Source organism: Mustela lutreola, chromosome 1, assembly GCF_030435805.1.
Source record: "Mustela lutreola isolate mMusLut2 chromosome 1, mMusLut2.pri, whole genome shotgun sequence".
Lineage (NCBI taxonomy): Eukaryota > Metazoa > Chordata > Mammalia > Carnivora > Mustelidae > Mustela > Mustela lutreola.
The window spans coordinates 120,639,521-120,659,390 of record NC_081290.1 but is presented as its reverse complement, the minus strand read 5'-3'; the positions used below and the strand labels follow the sequence as shown (position 1 = coordinate 120,659,390).

General features: G+C 41.8%; 1 protein-coding gene and 1 long non-coding RNA gene across 4 annotated transcripts; one reads left to right on the top strand and one right to left on the bottom strand.

Annotated features, from left to right (window-relative positions):
* Window positions 1-7,753: 7,753 nt before the first annotated feature.
* On the bottom strand, window positions 7,754-11,478 carry LOC131831133 (uncharacterized protein C4orf36-like). 3 transcript variants are annotated; one of them, XM_059173348.1, is made up of 4 exons: window positions 11,335-11,478; window positions 10,754-10,890; window positions 8,127-8,281; window positions 7,754-7,893 (listed from the first exon to the last, which is right to left on the bottom strand). In XM_059173348.1, the coding sequence occupies exons 2-4, from the start codon at window positions 10,816-10,818 to the stop codon at window positions 7,760-7,762; spliced, it is 354 nt and encodes a 117-aa protein (XP_059029331.1). In that variant the 5' UTR covers window positions 10,819-10,890; window positions 11,335-11,478; the 3' UTR covers window positions 7,754-7,759. The 3 variants fall into 3 exon arrangements, with proteins under 3 accessions (XP_059029331.1, XP_059029337.1, XP_059029336.1); XM_059173354.1 differs by having other exon boundaries at window positions 11,249-11,358; XM_059173353.1 differs by lacking the exon at window positions 11,335-11,478 and adding an exon at window positions 11,072-11,236.
* Window positions 11,479-11,592: 114 nt separating this feature from the next.
* LOC131831152 (uncharacterized) lies at window positions 11,593-19,239 on the top strand. The gene is made up of 3 exons (XR_009353581.1): window positions 11,593-11,901; window positions 12,423-12,471; window positions 16,989-19,239. It is a non-coding gene; the product is annotated as an uncharacterized LOC131831152 (long non-coding RNA).
* The last annotated feature ends 631 nt before the right edge of the window (window positions 19,240-19,870 follow it).

Below are 19,870 nucleotides of genomic sequence, written 5' to 3'. Positions count from 1 at the left end.
CCTATGTACCAGGTCCTGTGATAGGTCTCTATATGTGCAGGGTGGTAGAACACGCCACCCCAAAATATGCCACTTTCACATAAGGATTATTTTGAGCAGAAGACAATTGAGAAGGAGATACAAGCACAGCTCCCTGCCCTCCCTCTATATGCCTGAAAATAGGACATAAATGTGTAAAGGTGTCTCTCTTTCCCTCTCTACCAGGAAGGACAGAAGCTAACCCCAAAAGATCCCTCTAGACCCTACTAGCCCAGAGAAATCTATCCCAGAGGAATCTACAGAAAAAAATCTTGCTAAAACTAGGCCTTATCTACAGTTAGTTTGCCCATATATTTGTCTTCCCACAATTTGCCACCCCTACAGGCTCAAACTCCTTTTTCTTTGTCTTGTCGCTTCTTTCTCATTCTTTTAAGATGCCATATAAGCCCAAATTCTAACACCTCTTTAAGTTACTCATCTCTGAGTGTGCCCATGTGTATTTGCAACGGACATGTTAATAAACTTCCTTTCCCTCATTAACCTTTTTGTCTAGTTTACAGGGCCCCAGCTGGACAGTCCAAGATGGGGAAGAAAAAAAAATATCTCAGTTAATCCTCCCAACAATCTTATCACTCAGGTACCATTATAACCCTCATTTACTCAGGAATGGGGAGAAACTTATAGAAGTTAAACAACCTTCCAGAGGCTAAGTTAGGAAATGATAAAGCGAGATCACAGGAGTCAAATCTGGGGTCTATACCATACACGAAAAATAGATGAAATCATGAGAGTTTACAAGTTCCACTCATATAAAATATTATTCCTGCCACTCAAACTATATGTCACATCCTGGTCATTCTTCTTCACCTTCCTAAACCCTTAACTCACGTGCCTTTTCAGATGAGGCAGCAGGTGCACAAAAAAGGTGTTGACTGACATTGTGAAAGAACTAGAGCCAAAGAGAGGAACGTCCTAATTCCCACGGCTGAGCAACTCTTATTTTGAAGTAGCTACCTGTGTCAAACACGCAGGATCCTAAATTCAAGGTATACGACCTAGCATTCGCTGTAGGTTGTAAGCTATTTCATAGCAGCCTCCCTAAAAGAATATGTAAGCAAAATAGATCCTTGACCACATGCCTCAACTACCCCCAGGAAGAAGGGTAGGAGCAGAGAAAGCAAGATACTTTTCAATAATGCTGAAAAGGGTTCTTTATATGCTTTTTATACTTTTATATGCTTTCAACAGAGGTTAAGCCCTCAAGCCTTGGCTTGAAAAGGATCAGAAGTGTTTTTTCTCCACCCTCCATTGCTAAGCCAGAGGCCATGCACCTAGTACTCAAGCCAAAATCAATCAAAATAAAGGCTGCTGCTGAGCTCAAGCGTCTGCATTTTACAGGAAAACCAGGCCTCAATGGCAAGCATCTGGTCTGAGCTTCCAGCTTTTTGATCTGACATTTTCTAGCTACTGTGCCTGGAACAGTCAAAGTACTCAATAAATATTAGCTATTGTGTTGGTTATTATTATCAATAGCATCTGCTGCATCTCACCCAGAAAAATAACAATGTCAGTATCAAAAAATAAATAAATTCTCCTTTGCTCCTGCTTCCAATTTTCTGATTTTTCAAAACCTTTTGTTAAAGCTTAGAAAATTTCTTTCAAATACTAAGAGAGCCATAAGGGATAAAGGATATATATACACTTGTCATGTGATTGCATGATAAAATAAAACCAAAATTAGGAAATATACCTCCTCTCAAATTGAAGGAAATCATGCTAGCTATTTCCATGGCTCGTGTGAAGCAATTTCACTGTTGTTAAACTGCCCTGCTAGCTTTCTGATGGTCAGCTTCCTGGGAACACTTGAGCTCTGATACGACAGAGCTTCTGGGGAAGGAGGCAGTGCAGGGAAGGCAGCCCAGTATACAGTTGTGTGTTGGGTTCACGTTGTGCTCCTCTTACCTGTTCTACATAGCAGGAGACTAAATAGTCCTCTAGTGAGCAATCTCTGAAACCATGAAAGAGGAAGTTTGCTTCTAGAACTAGGAAGGACTTGCTGTGACAGAAAGGTAATTCCACGTAAGAAAAACATGTCACCTGCAACTGCAGCCCAGGGAGGTGACGACACCCACATTTCAATGCTGTGAAAGTTGCAAGGTGCAGAACAAGTCCATAGAGTGAAGACAGATAATTCACGGAGAAGGAAAGGGACTGAAACTGAAAGGAGATATGAATGGAAGGCAGAAGCCTACTAGAAAATTTGAAAACAGAGCCTGAGACTCCAGATACGCTGGCAACATTGCCTTCCCTAGGGACCAATTAAGACTACTATTTGATGCCCATAATTCCAAATAAAGTAAGCCAAGATTCCTAGGTTCTTCTCATATGTTATATCAGTTCTGAGGTACAATGAAAACATCCATAAACTTCCCTATCAATGCCCCTATTGTCTGATTCCTTCCCCTTTGTCTCCCAAATGAAGCGAAAGAAAACTATAATTGAATTTCACCTTGAGGTCCCTGATGGTGGATTGATGACTCAGTGAAGTTGGAATAGTTTCAGCAACCCCTTGGCCATGTGCCCCCAAATACCGAAGAAAGAACACCAGGTCTGTGGCCCATGATCTCCTCAAAGACTAAAGGGCCAAACCTTTTCTTTATAAGTATCCATCCTGTCTTCTCTCCATTATGGTGTATCAATTGTGTTAGGGTTAATGGAGTATTATTTAGCCATCGGTTGCAAGATCCAGACTCAAGACCACTGAAATTCTGGATGCAGAGTTGTTGTATAACTCGATACAATTTTGAGAATTTTATAATTTGAGGTTTTATAATATGGAAAGAAGAGTATGATTGAATGTAAGTAGCCAAAAGAGAACTGGAGACATCTAGCTCATGCTAATTGCTGTCCAGCATTCCTCCTCTTCTTGTCATGGGCTGCATTTCTTTTGGGGAAATACCCCCACCTCAGGATTCTCAGCCCTGCAGTTTGACCCAAACCTCTGTTTCAGCAATGTGTCCTGAGTAGCTTAAGCCAATCAGCTAAATCAGGGTCTCGCAGCCTTGACACCATTGACACCTGGGGCTGGAAATCTCTTTGTTGTCAGGGGATGTCCTGTGTGTTGTAGGATAGCTGGTGGCATCCCTGGACTTCACCCATTAGATGCCCTTATGATACCCTATAGTTAAGTTAGCCAAAAACGTTTACAGACATCGCCAAATGTCCTGACGGGGGAGGAAGGCAAAAATCACCCTTCATGAAAAACCATTGAGCTAAACTCAACCCTTACTCCAAATTCTAGTAAAGGACCTACTTGCCCCATACCAGCCATATTTTCCAATATTCACTTTCTCAACAAGCTATAGACATTGGGCCAAAGATGGACCAAGCATAGTCTTCTTTTTTTTTTTTTTTTTTAGATTTTATTCATTTATTTGACAGAGAGAGTTATCAAGAGAGGAAACACAAGGAGGAGAGGGAGAGGGAGAAGCAGACTCCCTGCTGAGCAGGGAGCCTGATACAGGGCTCGATCCCAGGACCCTGGGATCATGACGCGAGCTGAAGGCAGATGCTTAACAACTCAGCTACCCAGGCGCCCCAAGCATAGTCTTCTGAAAAAGGTTAGACTTAGAATTCACGTGGATCTAGAATTCCATCTCACCATAGGGAGGTTACAAATCCTTCACCTAACCCCTGATTCCTTCAAAACTAAATGAGGGATCTGGAAATGGACAAGACTAAACATGTACCTGGCATACAACCCAGCCATTCCTCTCCTTGAGATGCTCCATTCAAAATAAACGAAAGGACGTGCCCATACAACGCTCACGGCAGCTGTATTTCTAAGCGTTCAGAACTAGAAACCGATCAACAAGGTTATGGATAAACAAAGGGTAAGATATCCATGCAATGGAAAATCACTCAGCAATGAAAAGGAACACATGTACGACAACATGGATGACTCTCAAATATGCTGAGTAAAAGAAGCCGGATCCCAAAAAAGTACATATTGTATGATTCCATGTATCTAAAATCCTCAAAAACACAAATTAACCTATAGTGCCAGAACGCAGCTACATCAGTGATTGCTTGGGATGGGAGTGGGGGCATGCAGGGTGGGGGCTGAGGAAAGAAGAGCAGTGAAAAGGGATGGATTACAAGGGCACAAGAAGATTCTTGAGGGGATGACTATGTTCATTACCTTGATCGTGATAATGATCCCACAGGTGTCAAAACTCATTACCTTGTAATTCAAATATGTACAGTTTATGGTATATCCAATCATACCCAATAAAAAAATGTGTGTCAAAGCATATATAGGAAGGGGCTCCTGGCTGGCTCATTCAGCAGAGCATGCGACTCTTGATCTCTGGGTTGTGAGCTCAAACCCACGTTGGGTGTAGGGATTACCTTTTTTTTTTTTTAATTTGAGAGAGAGAAAGAGAGAACATGAGCAGAGGAGAGGAGCAGGGGGAGAGGGAGAAGTAGTCTCCCGCTGAGCAGGGAGCCCTAAATAGGGCTCGATCCCAAGACCCTGGGATCATGAACTGAGCCCAAGGTAGATGTTTAACTGCCTGAGCCACCCAGGTGCTCCTAGAGACTACTTTAAAAAAAAAAAAAAGGATATATAGGGAGGAAACAGCAGAAGTCGAATCATCTGATCACTCTCTCCAAAAGTGACACCTTTTCATGCTCACTTCGGCAGCACATATATAAAAGTGACACCTTTTCAACAATTTTTAAGGTAATATGCTCATTCATTAAAGAAATATCAATAGAATGGCTACTGTGGGTATATATTATTGTAGACAACAGAAACACCATGGAGAAATAACAAACAAGTAAGCAAATAAATAACTGCAGATAATTGCTGTAAAGGAATTAAAAAAGCGTGCTATCACAGAAAGTGACTGAGTAAAAGGAAAGTCCAATTTATCAGGGTTGGGGGGTTGTGGGGGGTGGTCATAGTAAGCCTCCTTCCAGAGATGTCCTCTGAATGGGCCCTAAATAGTTAGGAAACATCTCTGTGACAGTCTGAGGGAAGACAACCTTGGGGAAACTAAACAGCAAGTACAAATGTTCCAAGGCAGAAACAAGTCTGATATGTCAGATGCAGGATTACGTTAATGTTTTGCACCCAGTAGGACTGAGAGATGAGTGGGAACAGGTCCAAAAGGAAAACAAGTATCAAATAACAAACTTAGGGCCTTGTAGGCCGCAGGAAAGGGTATTACTCGGGGGAGAGAGGTGATCTTTTTGGCAAAGATATGAATGCTACTTTTTGAAGTTTTGTTTGTTTTTTAAGTAATCTCTGCATCCATGGTGGGGCTCAAAAGTCATGATCCTGAGATCAAGAGTCCATGTTCTTCCGACAGGGTCAGCCAGGGGCCTCTGCACGAGTGCCCTTAAAAAATCACTATGGCTGCTAAGGGAAGACAAAAGAAAGCCAAAGACGAATGCAAGAAGATCAGTTATGGGCCTTTTTCTGTGTTCCAAACAAGAGATGGTGGAGGGCTGGATAAGTGTGACAGAGGCGGAGAAAGAATGGATACATGTGGGAAATTTTCTGAAGACAGACCCAACAAGAGTTGCAGATGGATTGAACTGGGAGGAAAGAGGAAGGGACACTAGGTATTTGGTCTACATAATAGAATAGAAACTGCACCGTTTACTAAAATGAAAAGACAATAACCATTCTTAAGACCACAATAAAAAGAGGCTGAAGAAACCAAGGGAAAGCAAGAGCCCAATAATTTATCTGAGATGACACAGCTATTAAGTGGTGGGACCGGTATTCAGTCCTGGGTGGTCCATGCCCTACACCTAAAGCTCTAAATCTGTTCTACACTGGATATAAATATAGTACTTAAAGGAAGTGAACAAAGGGAGAGTTCTTTTTTTCCCCTTTATGCTTGCTGCCCTGTCAGCCATTGGTGAAAATTCCGCCCCATCAAGACCCTGGCCCAGCCCCGTCCACAAACTTTCCCCCTCTGATGTTAGAACTCTGCTCTGCTTTGTAATTGTCCTTTCTTTCTTGCAGGGTCATTGTGAGGACTACAGGATATAAATAGAGCAACTGAAAGAGTTTCTACATCTAAGATTTTATTATATGGGTTTTTTCTTTTCTCCTTTCCCTTCTCTCTCCCCCTCTTCTGACCCCATGTTTTCATTGATGACAATTTTTATCAACTGAAAAAAATGAAGATTCTTTCCAAAAATTTCAGCTATTTATTGTTAAATGTCTATACTATAATATTTTTCATTAAAAATAAAATACAGCATGCAATTCACCGAGGGTTTCAGTATCTAAGCTATTTTCCCTTACAGGTATGTGTCTTCTACATGCCAACCAAAGTTTCAGAATGTTCACTACCACTCCTTGTTTATTCTTCGCACTCCTCCTGATGAGCCCAAAGATACCCATGGTTTCACCTTTCTTCCCCTTACCCACTCCTCTCTGTAAAACCCACCACTCATGTCTACCAAGAACTTCCAATACCAACTTACCTAAAATTAACATAGCTCTTACACTTCCAAGACAATTCTTCCCTTCTTGAACCCATAGTCTGGAATTCGCCCTAAATTCCTCTCCTTCATTCACCCACATCCCCTCATGCAACCACATCCAATCAATGGCACCATCTTGTGGTTTCTACTTCTTCCATGACCCCTGAGTCAGGCCTATATTAGCCAAGCCACCTCTTTTCCTTAAATTACACATGGTCACACCTGGATTACTGGGAGAGCTCTTCATGTGAAAGACAGAAATAAAAATTAACAGAAAAACAGTGTTGAGGAAACACATACAATTCAGGGAGAATAATTCTCTAACATCTCTCTAAATAACCATTTTCTTAAAATTAGGTCTTTGCATTTTCATGTCATCTGCATATATTTGTGTGTGTTTCACATGCTCCAAGGACATCCCAGAGAGACAACACAAAATTAACCAAAAGCAAAAGGACGATTTTGGGGGAAAACACAAGCAGAAAGTAAGTTCTACTTGCCACTTTAAAAGTACCACATGAGAGGGGTCCCTGAGTGACCCGGTCAGATGAGTCTCCAACTCTTGATTTAGCTCAGGTCTTGATCTCAGAGTTGTGAGTTCAAGCTGCACACTGGGCTCCATACTGGGCATGGAGCCTAGATAGATAGATAGATGGATAAAAATAAAGTATGGCATAAGAATAGTAATTGATGTGTAACTGAACATTGGAAACTAAAGAGTTACTGAAATGAAATCTAAAATTTTCTTAACCAAATAAAATTTTTTAGTCTACCATAGAAGAATTTTTCTCTGGATGCCTGGCTGGCTCTGTCATTGGAACCTATGACTCTTGATCTCATGGTTGTGAGTTCAAGCCCCATGTTGGATATGAAGATTACTGAAAAATAAAATCTTTAAAAAAAAAATAAAAACAGAATTTTTCTCTCTCCTTTTGGTGTCTCAAAGATGCAAATTCAAAATAATATCTCTGACAAGGAATTTCCTCCTCCCTTGGTGCAATTTTACAAAAATCACAATGACTAATCCCATAAACGACTTAATTCCAGCTACTTTTTCATCTACTTACAGTGTTGTCACGTGTGGTACAAAGGAAGAAGTAAGTGGCAGGAACACAGAAGATCCATCAGAGCTGTCCACCAAACCCCAGGAGCTGGCTCGTCCACCAGTGGACACTTGTAGGTCTGCACCCAACTTCACACAGCAAAAAGCTGGAGACCTTCATTGCCTTTGGATGTGGAAAGCACTGAGTACAGGTTCAATTATGAGATGATATCACTTAGGTGGAAGAGGTCTTCTCAAACCAATTTGCGTTTCCCTTAGGGAAAGCTGAATTTCCTCAGCTACATCCTCCTGACATTTCAGGCGATTCAAGCGCTTCATTTCATACTCCCTTTCAAGTTTCATAGCTGGAAAATAAAATATATGGAGCAATCCAATGGACCTTTTTCACCAGACATAATATTGTTAAAAATGAACATTGAATCACATGTCAAAATTCACATTCTTTGATGCTAAACAAGAAGGGCTACATAGATGAGGGGTATGGTGTGAATGAGTATATTTAAACATTTCTCTGATAATAAGCAAAATAACACAGATAAAATTTGCTATTTGCTAAAGTAGCTTTTACAGAACTTACATTCTGCAGAAGGGAGTAGAGTATTCTTAATGGTTTTAGTTTTTTTGAGGTGTAAAGGACTACCAAATGAAATTTCTCCCAAGAATGGCAACTTGATGTTGGCTAGGTTCGTGTACCAGGTCTCTGTAAGCCGTGCAAGTTCCCAAGGTTCCTGTCTGGAGCAAAAATTCATTAATTCATTCAAAAGTATTTACTGAGCATCTATTGTGGGATATACAGAAGACATCTTAATTCTCAGTTCTATTTTCCACTAGACAGTTTCGCTTAAGGGGAGATTTCAGGATTTTCCAGAGTTGCAAATTTAGCCAGGATAAACGGCCTTATGTTAAATGTATAATGTAGGGGCACCTGGATGGCTCAGTGGATTTCAGCTGAGGTCATGATACCAGGGTCCTGGAATGGAGCCCTGCATCATGCTCTCTGCTTGGCGGGGAGCCTGCTTCCCGCTCTCTCTCTGCCTGCCTCTCTGCCTACTTGTGATCTCTATCTCTGTCAAATAAATAAAATCTTTTAAAAAATAAATGTACAATGTTATACACACACACACACATACATACATATATTCTAACGTAGAGATATAATGAAAAATTATGAATTTTAATGGCAGGAAGTTTTGTTCAAAAATAGCCTCCCTACAGTCAATCCAACCTTTCCATCTTTTTTAAGAGGATGTGATTAAGAACTGTATGCTCTGGGATGCCTGTGTGGCTTAGTCGGTTAATCATCTGCCTTGGGATCCGGTCATGATTTCAGCGTCTTGGAATTGAGTCCCATATCAGGCTCCTTGCTCAGTGGAGAGCCTGCTATTCCTTCTGCCTGCCTCTCCCCTTGCTTGTGCTCTTTCTCTCTCTCTGACAGATGAATAAATAAAATCTTAAGTTAAAAAAAAAAAAAAAGAACTGTATGCTCCACGTCTTTTATGGCTGATCACAATTAGGGTCATATTAGGGAAGGGAAAGGGGGAATGATCAAGCATTGAGCAGGATGCTTGACATACACAAAGGCTTTGAGTGTGTGATCTTATTTCAATCTTTATAACCACCATGCAGGTAGACAAAGAAACAGAGACTCAGAAGTCAGTTAAGAACCAGAGCTGGTACTTAGCCTAGGAGTAGTTATTTAGAAGCACTAGTACCAAGAGAATCCTCAGAAAATTGGAGAAGGGGAGGAAATCCCAAACTATAATACTAAAAATAATCACCATGAACTTCAAATGAATTGTTTTATATGTTCTAGTTTGGAAATTTAAAATATCAACTACATGTTTCTCATCTCATAGAGTCTATATGAGTTCATATGCACTAGGAAAGGTAGAAGACCTGCTTTGGTACAAATCAGGGAGATGAGAGTGTTCTGTACATGGGTCTACTTGTTTTCCTCCTCCAACTTCCTTGCCACTTCATCATCTAACTTTAAGGAGGGACTTGAAGTCTACAATTCTTATAAATGCTTTGTGTCACAAGGACACAAAGATGTATTTATAAGAATGTTCACTGAAGCATTCTTTGTCCAAAAAAATCTCACAAAATAGCCTTAATGTCTATCAGGAAGAGCCTAGTTAAACACACTGTGTTACATACACAGAATGAAAGAATGAGGTATATCCTTATATGTTGATTTTGAAAGATGAGGAAAAAAACACCTAATTTTTATCTAGCATTTACTGTATGCTGGGCATTATTTTAATCAGTTTGCATATATGGACACTTTTAATTGCCACAGCAACCCTGTGAGGTAGGCAGGTGCTATTATTATGCTCATTTGAAGGATTAGGAAACAGGAGTAGAACAACTTGCTCAAGATCACAAGGCTGTTGTGCTCATGGGTTTATGATTTGAACCCAGAAAGTCAGACTCTAGAATCTGAGGTCTTACCCATTAGGCTACGCAAGATATGGTGGGAGAAGAAGCAAAGTTCATAGCTCCCCCCTGCTTGTACTCGATCGTTCTCCCGGTCACTCTCTCTCAAGTAAATAATTTGAAAAAAAAAAAAAAAAAAATCCTAAGGTGGGGGGGTATACCTGACTCGAAGACATTTTTAGGTAGATTTACACTCTCTATAGAGGAATTTTAACGTAGCTGACAGTAGTAGATATTGCTTCGGAGTAAGAACACAGACTTCCATCCCTGTCACTTGTTTACTTCATGACTGTGTGATTTTGATCAACCCACTTCTCCGAACCTCAGTTTGTATTGCTTTGTTGTAAAGACCAAGTAAGATGATTTATACATTCTTATTAAAAGCATTTCCAAAAAATAAAAAAAGCATTTCCCATTAGGAACACCTGGGTGGCTCAGTGGGTTAAGCCTCTGCCTTGGCTCAGGTCATGATCCCAGGGTCCTGGGATGGAGCCCCACATCCGGCTCTCTGCTCAGCAGGGGGCCTGCTCCCCCACACACACACACACACACCCCGCCTGCCTCTGTGCCTACTTGTGATCTCTGTCAAATAAGTAAAAATCTTAAAAAAAAAAAAAGGCATCTCCCTTTAAAAAAAAAAATCACTATTTCGATAACTGAAAACGCCCAGCCCAGTATCTCATGGGGAACATAAGGCTTCCGGTACTTTTATTTTACCGGGGACACTCCCCACTCCCAGTCAATGCTCACAGTGAGGAAAATACTTACACGTTATAACAACTGCCCCGCAATATGGTTTTCACTGTGTTCTTTCTTGGCAAGCCGTAAGCCATGGTGAATCACCACGGTCCAACTTCCCAACATAGGTGCCTGATGGAATGACTGGCATACTCTGTTCGCTTTACCTGTAATGTTTGCAACTCACAGAATTAATGGCTTTCACTTTAATACCCACACAATAAAAAGATTTAGAAAGAGCATTTCTGGATGTCAGAACATCCCTAACAAATATTCCTTGAAGCTGAACCCCTAAGGTACCACCGTGTTCTCTTCCATTTTCCATGAACTCATTTGATCCTTTCTTACCCAGGACGGAGGAAAAGCCAAGTTAACAGCATCGGCATTCCGTCACTGCCCCACCTGCCAAACTGGCTCCAACACCGCACCCAAACGTGTCTGACTGGGGCAACGCTAAGCGACGAAAGGCTCTGCGGACACGGGAACTTCCCGTTCCCCGCCCGAGCCCTTTAAAGCAATGCCGACCTTCCCGGGTTTTCCCTTCTTCCGAAATCTCAGCTCACGCGGAAGCGGCCCACTGTACGAACCCCTTCCACCCTCCTCGCACGCACCCTTGGGAGCGGCGAGCCTTCCCGCCGCCCCGGGGCGCAGTTCGGAGCGAGACCGGGCTCCAGGAAGCGGGTGGAGCCTCGGCCGCCTGCAGGGCCCGAGGCGCAGGGTGGAGGGCGGAGGGGCAGGCCCTCCCAGCGCCCCGTCCCACGCCGGCGCCCCGCCCCTCCTCCCAACCCCACCCGACGCGCGGCCGGCACGCCCAGTCAGCCGGGGCCTCGAGGGCGGGTCTCTGGGATCCCGGGAGTGGGAGCGGGCGCCCGCGCCTGATTATCCGCACTCGCTGGTCTCGGAGCGCGCGCCCGATTAGGCGCCCATGGCCGCGCACAGCTGCGGGCCCGCGCCGCGGGCACACGCCTCCGTCCCGCTCGCTCCCGAGTTGCGGGCCGCGCCCAGGAGCCGGGTGGCTCGCGTCACGCAGAGGCCTCAATAAAGGGCTTTGTGGTGCCAGTCCCGCCCGCCGGGGGCTAGGGGAGCCAAGCCCGGGACGGAGTCCCACGGGGGCCCTCGGGTTAAGCGGCCAAGGCTCGCACACCCTTGACGGAACAAAACTTGGGAGCGAAAGAGATGTAAGCTAGGCCTTTCTCGGAAAATGACACTTTTAAATGTCACGGAGTTGTATTGAAGCGACCCGGGGAATTAGTTGTGGGGACCATTTGGGGGTCCCGCTTACAGAAGTGTGCTCAGGGCTGACGTGTTCCGCGTGAGCGAGCCGGTATGGTCAATGTTCGCTGTCCCTGGTGCGTCAAGGCGGCTAGAAACGCGAGAAAGCCCCAAGGCTACCTGCGATAAATTACGTGTTGTCGCGGTCAGGACAGGACAGATTAGAAAAGGTCGACTCATGGACCAGTTTCTGAAGTCATTACACCGAGGTGATTCAGGATGAATCTGTATTTTAATACGTCCGATGGTCACCACTTAAACCTCCAATGCAGATAGCCTGCCTCCTTCCTCCTTTAGGGCTTGGGAGTTGGAACGGAATTGGCACTCTAGTTCTGCCACTCGCTAACTTTAAGGTCTCGCCCGTGTAAATTCTCTAATCCTCAATTTCTCCATCCGTAAAACAAGTGTCATACTCTGTATCTTGCAGGGTCCTTGTGAGGAATAAAGATCATGTCTGTCATTTCTCTGCCAACATGGTAAGTGACTAATTGTCTCATTGTGTGCCTGCTAACAACTTTATGAGATAGGCAAGGATACTTACTATTCCAATTATGGAAGGGAGGAATGAACTCGAGTTAAGGGACTGCCTGAGGTGGCAGAGCTCATGAGTCGCAGGGCCAGCTTTTGAAGCTAAACACGGTACCCTTTCCACCCTGACAAGATGCCTCTGATACTAGCTCCTGTCCAATTAGGATAGGCTGGTAGGTTTGAACCCCTTTTTTTAAAATTTTTTTTCTTAATTTATTTGACAGAGAGAGATCACAAGTAGGCAGAGAGGCAAGCAATGTGAGAGGGGGAAGCAGGCTTGCCCCCTAGCAGAGAGTCCGATGTGGGGCTTCATCCCAGGACCCTGGGATCATGACCCAAGCCGAAGGCAGAGGCTTTAACCCACTGAGCCACCCAGGCGCCCGGGCTTGAACCCCCTTTGAAGGTGCTTTTTGCTTCCCCAAAACTAGAAGGTGAGGACTCCTTCACTCTTTAACATTTCTGTTCTAATACCATTGAAAAAGGAGCCTCAAGGAGTGAGAGTGGATGTTAGCTTTTAACACAAGAAATGTTGAACCCCATCGATGGGCTGTAACATCAATGTGGTAGATCTTGAACTGAATTTTTTTCAAACAAATTAACATAGAATGGGGCAGAGGCTAGTGAATGTGAGTACATCATGAGAATAAGTATTGTTTTGTGGAACTTACTTTTTTGTTATCCATATGGACTCTTTTTCATGCCTGTATGTATGCGGTTTCAATATAAAATATAGTTCTCACAATGGGTCTAAAAAGTGTGAAAGCCACTGTCTAGGATCATTTCATTTTAGAGATGAAAAATTAGAGACCAAGTTGTTAACTGAAATCACAACTAGATGGAGCAGAGATAGGCCACTTTAGAGTTGTGGCTCAAGATGCTCTGGCTGTTCTCTTTTTATGGAGGAAGAAATTAAGCTCCAGAGAGAGGATGATATATATGTCCAGGGCCCCACTGAGAGAGATTAGACAGCCTGTGATTTCTCCATTTTTGAACCTCACTTCCTGTATATGTATATGATTCCTGAGAATGGTGTTTAGTTACTTCCTAGGTGACTCATTTTGAACAAATACAGTAGAAGTTTCAGAGTATGACTTCTGAAACCAAGTCATAAACGGTATTGTGGCTTCCTTCTTGTGGTCTCTCTTGGATCACTTACCCTAGAAGAGATCAGATGCCATGTTAGGGCACTCTCAAGCCACCTTATGGAGAAACTCACAGGCAAAAGGATAAGGCCTCTAGCCAACAACTGGTGAGGTGCTGAGGCCTCTTGCCACCACCCATGTGAGTGAGCCAGCTTGGAAGCAGATCCTCCAAGCCTCCATCAAGCTTTCCGATGACTGCAGCCCCAGCTGATGTCATCACTGAAACTTCATGGGAGACCCTGAGTGAGAACCACCTAACTAAGCCGCTCCCGGATTCCTGGCCCTCAGAAAATACGAAAATGAATGCTTACCATTTTAAGCCACCCACCTTTAAACTATTTGTTACAGAGCAGCAGATAACTAATATACACTAAGTGTCTTATTGCAGAAGGAGTATTTTACACAGAGGAAAATAGCCATATTTTTATAATTGAGATTAATAATTTGATAAAAAATGAAGGGTTAAACACCTTAGGCTTTACAGATTCCTTCTGGGCAGCTAAAATCTCATCTAGGACCAGTTAAGAGAGACTTAAAAATTGTCAACACAGAAAATATATGGTAAGTACCACTCTCCTACATGTCTTTAAAAAAAAAAATAACAGGGGTGCCTGGGTGGCTCAGTGAGTTGAGCCTCTGCCTACGGCTCGGGTCATGATCCCAGGGTCCTGGGATCAAGTCCCACATTGGGCTCTCTGTTGGGCAGGGAACCTGCTTCCTTCTCTCTCTCTCTCTCTCTCTCTCTGCCTGCCTCTCTGCCTATTTGTGATCTCTCTGTGTCAAATAAATAAAAAATTTTTTTTAAATAACATTAAATCCTATAAGGTAGAAGGCTGTCCAATAGAGATCTGGTTCTTGCTCCACCCTCATAAAGACTATTTTAGTATTTTCTTTTGAATTATCATATCATTTCTAAACATTTCTTTGTCTCCCACCCACCTCCTGTTTCTTCTTTCCTCCTCCTCCCTTCCATTCTTTTCTTTATGATCCCTATCCCCCTGCTTTTCTGGTGCCCTGCACGCAGTAAGCCTTCACTAATTATTCCAAAAAATGGGCAGGGCTCATTCAAAGTGGTTAAGAGAGCATTGCTGCCACCTACTGTTAGAACTGAGGTGCAAACGGGTATGCAAAGAGATGAGGTTAACAATCTTCTAACACAACAAAAAAGCAATAGTAGTGTGTTTACTGCATTTGGGGCACTGTTCAAGGAACTTCCTACACATTGCCTCACTTAATTATCACAACCATGGATGCTATTATAAGTTTAGTGGTGTGATTTTTAGGGATATTAGAGAAGTAAAAACTGAGGCACCTCAAGCAGGAAAAATTTTCCAAAGTCACAGAATTTGACCCAAGACTATGCAATTCTGATATTTTTCTCTGTACCATACTGTACATTTTCCCAGAATTGTAATTAAAGAAAGGTTTTAAGATATAAACTTGTAAATTTTTTTGCAACTGCCCTTTTCAAATATTCTTTTAATTTCTCATCATACATAGATGAACAAAATATTTCGGGCACCTACTGCATACCAGCAATCATTCTTCTTCCTGCAATCTGAACTTCACAGTTTAGTGGAGAAGAAGATAATAGTTTCCCTAGGACAGTTAAGGAAGAAAAGGGTTTATAGTGCTACTAAATGACTTGCTTACAATTACATAACTAGTAAACTGCAGAACCTAATTTAGCCCAGGTCAATTTCACTCCTGACCTATACCTCCTTTGAGTTCTCTGGATCCCCTGACTGAACTATATATCCCTCTGTCTCTGAAATGTCCATTGCATCTTTACAATAACATTGACAACCTGCCCATTTTATTTGAAATTGACAAAATAGGGTTGTTGGTTTTTTTTAAGATTTTATTTATTTATTTGAGAAAGAGAGCATAAGCAGGGGAAGCAGCAGAGGGGAAGGAAGAAGCAGACTCCCTGCTGAGCAGTGAACTCAACTTGGGGCTCCATCCCAGGCTCCTGGGACCATGACCCGAGCCGAAGACAGACGCTTAACCGAGTGAGCCACCCAGGCCCCCAACAGAGTAGGTTTCTGTACATACAGAAAATAATAGCCACAGCTAGTTGTCCAGACTCCTCTGTTCTCCTTAGAGGTATAAATTACAATTTCCCAGGTGCCCAGTTGATAAACTTCTGTTCTTTGGGAGGCAAAGCAGGTCAGAATCTATTACCTAATCCAAGACTATGGCATGCAATTTACAGCCTAGGATTTTCCCCAGGATAAAATCCAGAGCAGTAAGGATCCCCTGGCTGACTCCCTGGCAGGCACATGAACCTGCATCTGCCACGGAGCAGGTCACATCAGGATAGCTAGCCCCCGGCAGCTACACTGGAATCGCTCCACTGTAGAGGCATAAGGCATAAGTTGTAAGAACAGGAAGAAAGGTATTTCTTTACACATCATAATATATGAGGGCTTTGGAGTGTTACAATGTCACCTTACAAAGTACTAATTTAAACAAAGGACTTATCTATTTTAGTCCAGGTGGCATTTCAATTTCATGCTAATTTATAGTAACTAGGGAAGTAGGAACAATTAGAAAATTAAGATGAGATCTCTAGTATTCATTAAATATTTGTTAAAATTAATCACATTTTATTGACTTTTCAAGAAATAATAAATTGATTCTATTGAGCTTTTTCCTAAGGAGATACATAGCAGATGAAGAGGTAGTATGCTCTGATAGAAGGGGTCTAACTAGGAATAAAGAAAACCTATGCTAGAGACCCTTTATAAATATGAAAAGTATCTAAGCCTTTGTTTCATTTATGAAACCAAACCAGTAATATCCCAAAATATTTTTATGATTGATTCCATGAATCTAAATCTTTCATGTAATTACAGTGCTAAGTTGTTAATAAGTTAGCAAGTGACTTTTAATAAATTTACCTATTTTATATTTTGACATATTTATGTAAAAAATTCATTAAAGTTCAGGGTACCTGGCTGGTTCAGTAGGTAGAACATGTGACTCTTGATCTTGGGATCATAAGTTCAAACCCCATGTTGGGCATAGACATTACTTAAAAATAAGTAAATAGAAAAGAATTCATTAAAATTCATATAGGCTATCAAGTTTATTTGGCCTATCCTCCTTTTTTTGAAGATTTATGTCCCTGGCTTATGATATCCATATAGTCCTTTTAATTTTACTCATCTCAGTGGTTCATAGTTCATCATAAGCTTTCATTCAATTAGATTCAAGCCAATTTAACGCACATCTGTTGAGCACTTTCTGTATGCAAATCTTTGTGATTGGCCCCATAGTTTAAAATTTGTCCCTCTTTTCCCCCTCCCCCCATATGTAAGAAAAGCTCTTTTAGAGTTTTTCACAGCAACATGCAAAAAGAATGAAACTGGGACAGCCACATGCAGAAAAATGAAATTGGACCATTTCCTTACACCACACACGAAAATAGACTCAAATGGATGAAGGACCTCAATGTGAGAAAGGAATCCATCAAAATCCTTGAGGAGAACATAGGCAGCAACCTCTTCGACCTCAGCCGCAGCAACATCTTCCTAGGAACATCGCCAAAGGCAAGGGAAGCAAGGGCAAAAATGAACTATTGGGATTTTATCAAGATCAAAAGCTTTTGCACAGCAAAGGAAACAGTTAACAAAACCAAAAGACAACTGACAGAATGGGAGAAGATATTTGCAAACGATATATCAGATAAAGACCTAGTGTCCAAAATCTATAAAGAACTTAACAAACTCAACACCCAAAGAACAACTAATCCAATCAAAAAATGGGCAGAGGACATGAACAGACATTTCTGCAAAGAAGACATCCAGATGGCCAACAGACACATGAAAAAGTGCTCCATATCACTCGGCATCAGGGAAATACAAATCAAAACCACAATGAGATATCACCTCACACCAGTCAGAATGGCTAAAATCAACAAGTCAGGAAATGACAGATGCTGGCGAGGATGCGGAGAAAGGGGAACCCTCCTACACTGTTGGTGGGAATGCAAGCTGTGCAACCACTCTGGAAAACAGCATGGAAGTTCCTCAAAATGCTGAAAATAGAGCTACCCTATGACCCAGCAATAGCACTACTGGGTATTTACCCTAAAGATACAAACGTAGTGATCCGAAGGGGCATGTGCCCCCGAGTGTTTATAGCAGCAATGTCCACAATAGCCAAACTATGGAAAGAACCTAAATGTCCATCAACAGATGAATGGATAAAGAAGATGTGGTATATATACACAATGGAATACTATGCAGCCATCCAAAGAAATGAAATCTTGGCATTTGCGACAACGTGGATGAAATTAGAGCGTATTATGCTTAGCGAAATATGTCAAGCAGAGAAAGACAACTATCATCTGATCTCCCTGATATGAGGAAGTGGTGATGCAACATGGGGGCTTAAGTGGGTAGTAGAAGAATAAATGAAACAAGATGGGATTGGGAGGGAGACAAACCGTAAGTGACTCTTAATTTCACAAAACAAACTGAGGGTTGCTGAGGGGAGGGGAGTTGGGAGAAGGGGGGTGGGGTTATGGACATCAGGGAAGGTATGTGCTTTGGTGAGTGCTGTGAAGTGTGTAAACCTGGCGATTCACAGACCTGTACCCGTGGGGATAAAAATACATTGATAAATATTTTATCAGAAATAAAAAATTAGAAATTTAAAAAAAAAGAGAATGAAACTGAACCACTTTTTTACACCATATACAAAAATAAATTCAAAATGGATTAAAGACTTAAATGTAAGACCTGAAACCATAAAATTCCTAGAAGAAAACATAGGAGGTAAACTCTGTGACATCACTTTTAGCAATATTTTTTTGGATCTATCTCCGGAGGCAAAAACAGCAAAAGCAAAAATAAACTATTGTGACTACATCAAACTAAAAAGCTTTTGCAAAGCAAAGGAAACCATCAACAAAACAAAAAGAGAGTCTACCAAATGGTAAAAGATGTTTGTAAATTATATATATCCCATACATGGTTAACATCCAAAATATATAAAGAGCTCATAGAACTCAATATCAGAAATACAAACAGTCCAATTAAAAAATGGACAAAGAGGTCACCTGGGTGGTACAGTTGGTTAAGAATCTAACTCTTGGTTTCGGCTCAGGTTGTGAGATCAAGCCCTGTGTCGGGCTCTGCATTCAAGGTGGAGTCTGCTTGGGACTCTTGCTCCCTCCCCCTCTCCCCCCAACTTTTCTAAAATAAAGAAATAAATAAATCTTTTTCCAAAAAACGGACAGGGGCTCTGAATACACATTTTTTCATAGAAGACATCCAGATAGCCAACAGACACAAAGATACTAAATATCACTAACCATCAGGGAAGTGCAAATCAAAACCTCAATGAGGTATCACCCAACAAGGGTCAGAATGGCTAGTGTCAAAAAGACAAGGGAAAAAAAGATAAGAAATTACAAGTGTTGACAAGGAAGAGGAGAAAAGGAAACTTTTGTGGGAATGTACATTGGTGCACCCACTGTGGAAAACAATATGGAGGTTCCTCAAAAAGTTAAAAGTAGAAATACCATATGATCCAGCAATTCCACTTCTGGATATTTAGCCTAAGAAAATTGGGGCGCCTGGGTGGCTCAGTGGATTAAGCCGCTGCCTTCGGCTCAGGTCATGATCTCAGGGTCCTGGGATCGAGCCCCGCATCGGGCTCTTTGCTCAGCGGGAGCCTGCTTCTCTCTCTCTCTCTCTGCCTGACTCTCCGCCTACTTGTGATCTCTCTCTCTGTCAAATAAATAAATAAATAAAATCTTTAAAAAAAAAAAAAAAAAAAAAGAAAATGAAAACACTAAAAAAGACATATGCACCCCCTATGTTTATTGCAGCACTATTGACAATATTCAAGATAGGGAAACAACCTAAGTGTCCCATCAGTAGATGAATGGATAAATAAAATGTGGTATGTATATACATATACATATTTATATATGTATATATATAGAATAGAATATAAAACAGCCATAAAAAAGAATAAAATCTTGTCAATCGCAACCACATGGATAGACCTAAAGTGTACTCTGCTATGTGAAATAACTCTTACAAAGACAAATACCATATGATTTCACTTATATGTGCAATCTAAATATAAAGTAAATGAAGAAACAAAACAAAACAGAAACAGACTCAGATAGAGAGAATGAAGTGTTCGTTGCCAGAGAAGAAGAGAACAGGGGGTGTGAACAAAAAAA

Bases quoted from the DNA above. Each gene is read 5' to 3' on its own strand.
- LOC131831133 (XM_059173348.1), bottom strand. From the start codon at position 10,818: ATGGCTTACGGCTTGCCAAGAAAGAACACAGTGAAAACCATATTGCGG. The intron at 8,282-10,753 runs GTAAGTATTTTC...TTTTTGCTCCAG, and splicing joins CGGGGCAGTTGTTATAACGT to ACAGGAACCTTGGGAACTTG. The intron at 7,894-8,126 runs GTAAGTTCTGTA...TTTATTTTCCAG, and splicing joins TCTACTCCCTTCTGCAGAAT to CTATGAAACTTGAAAGGGAG.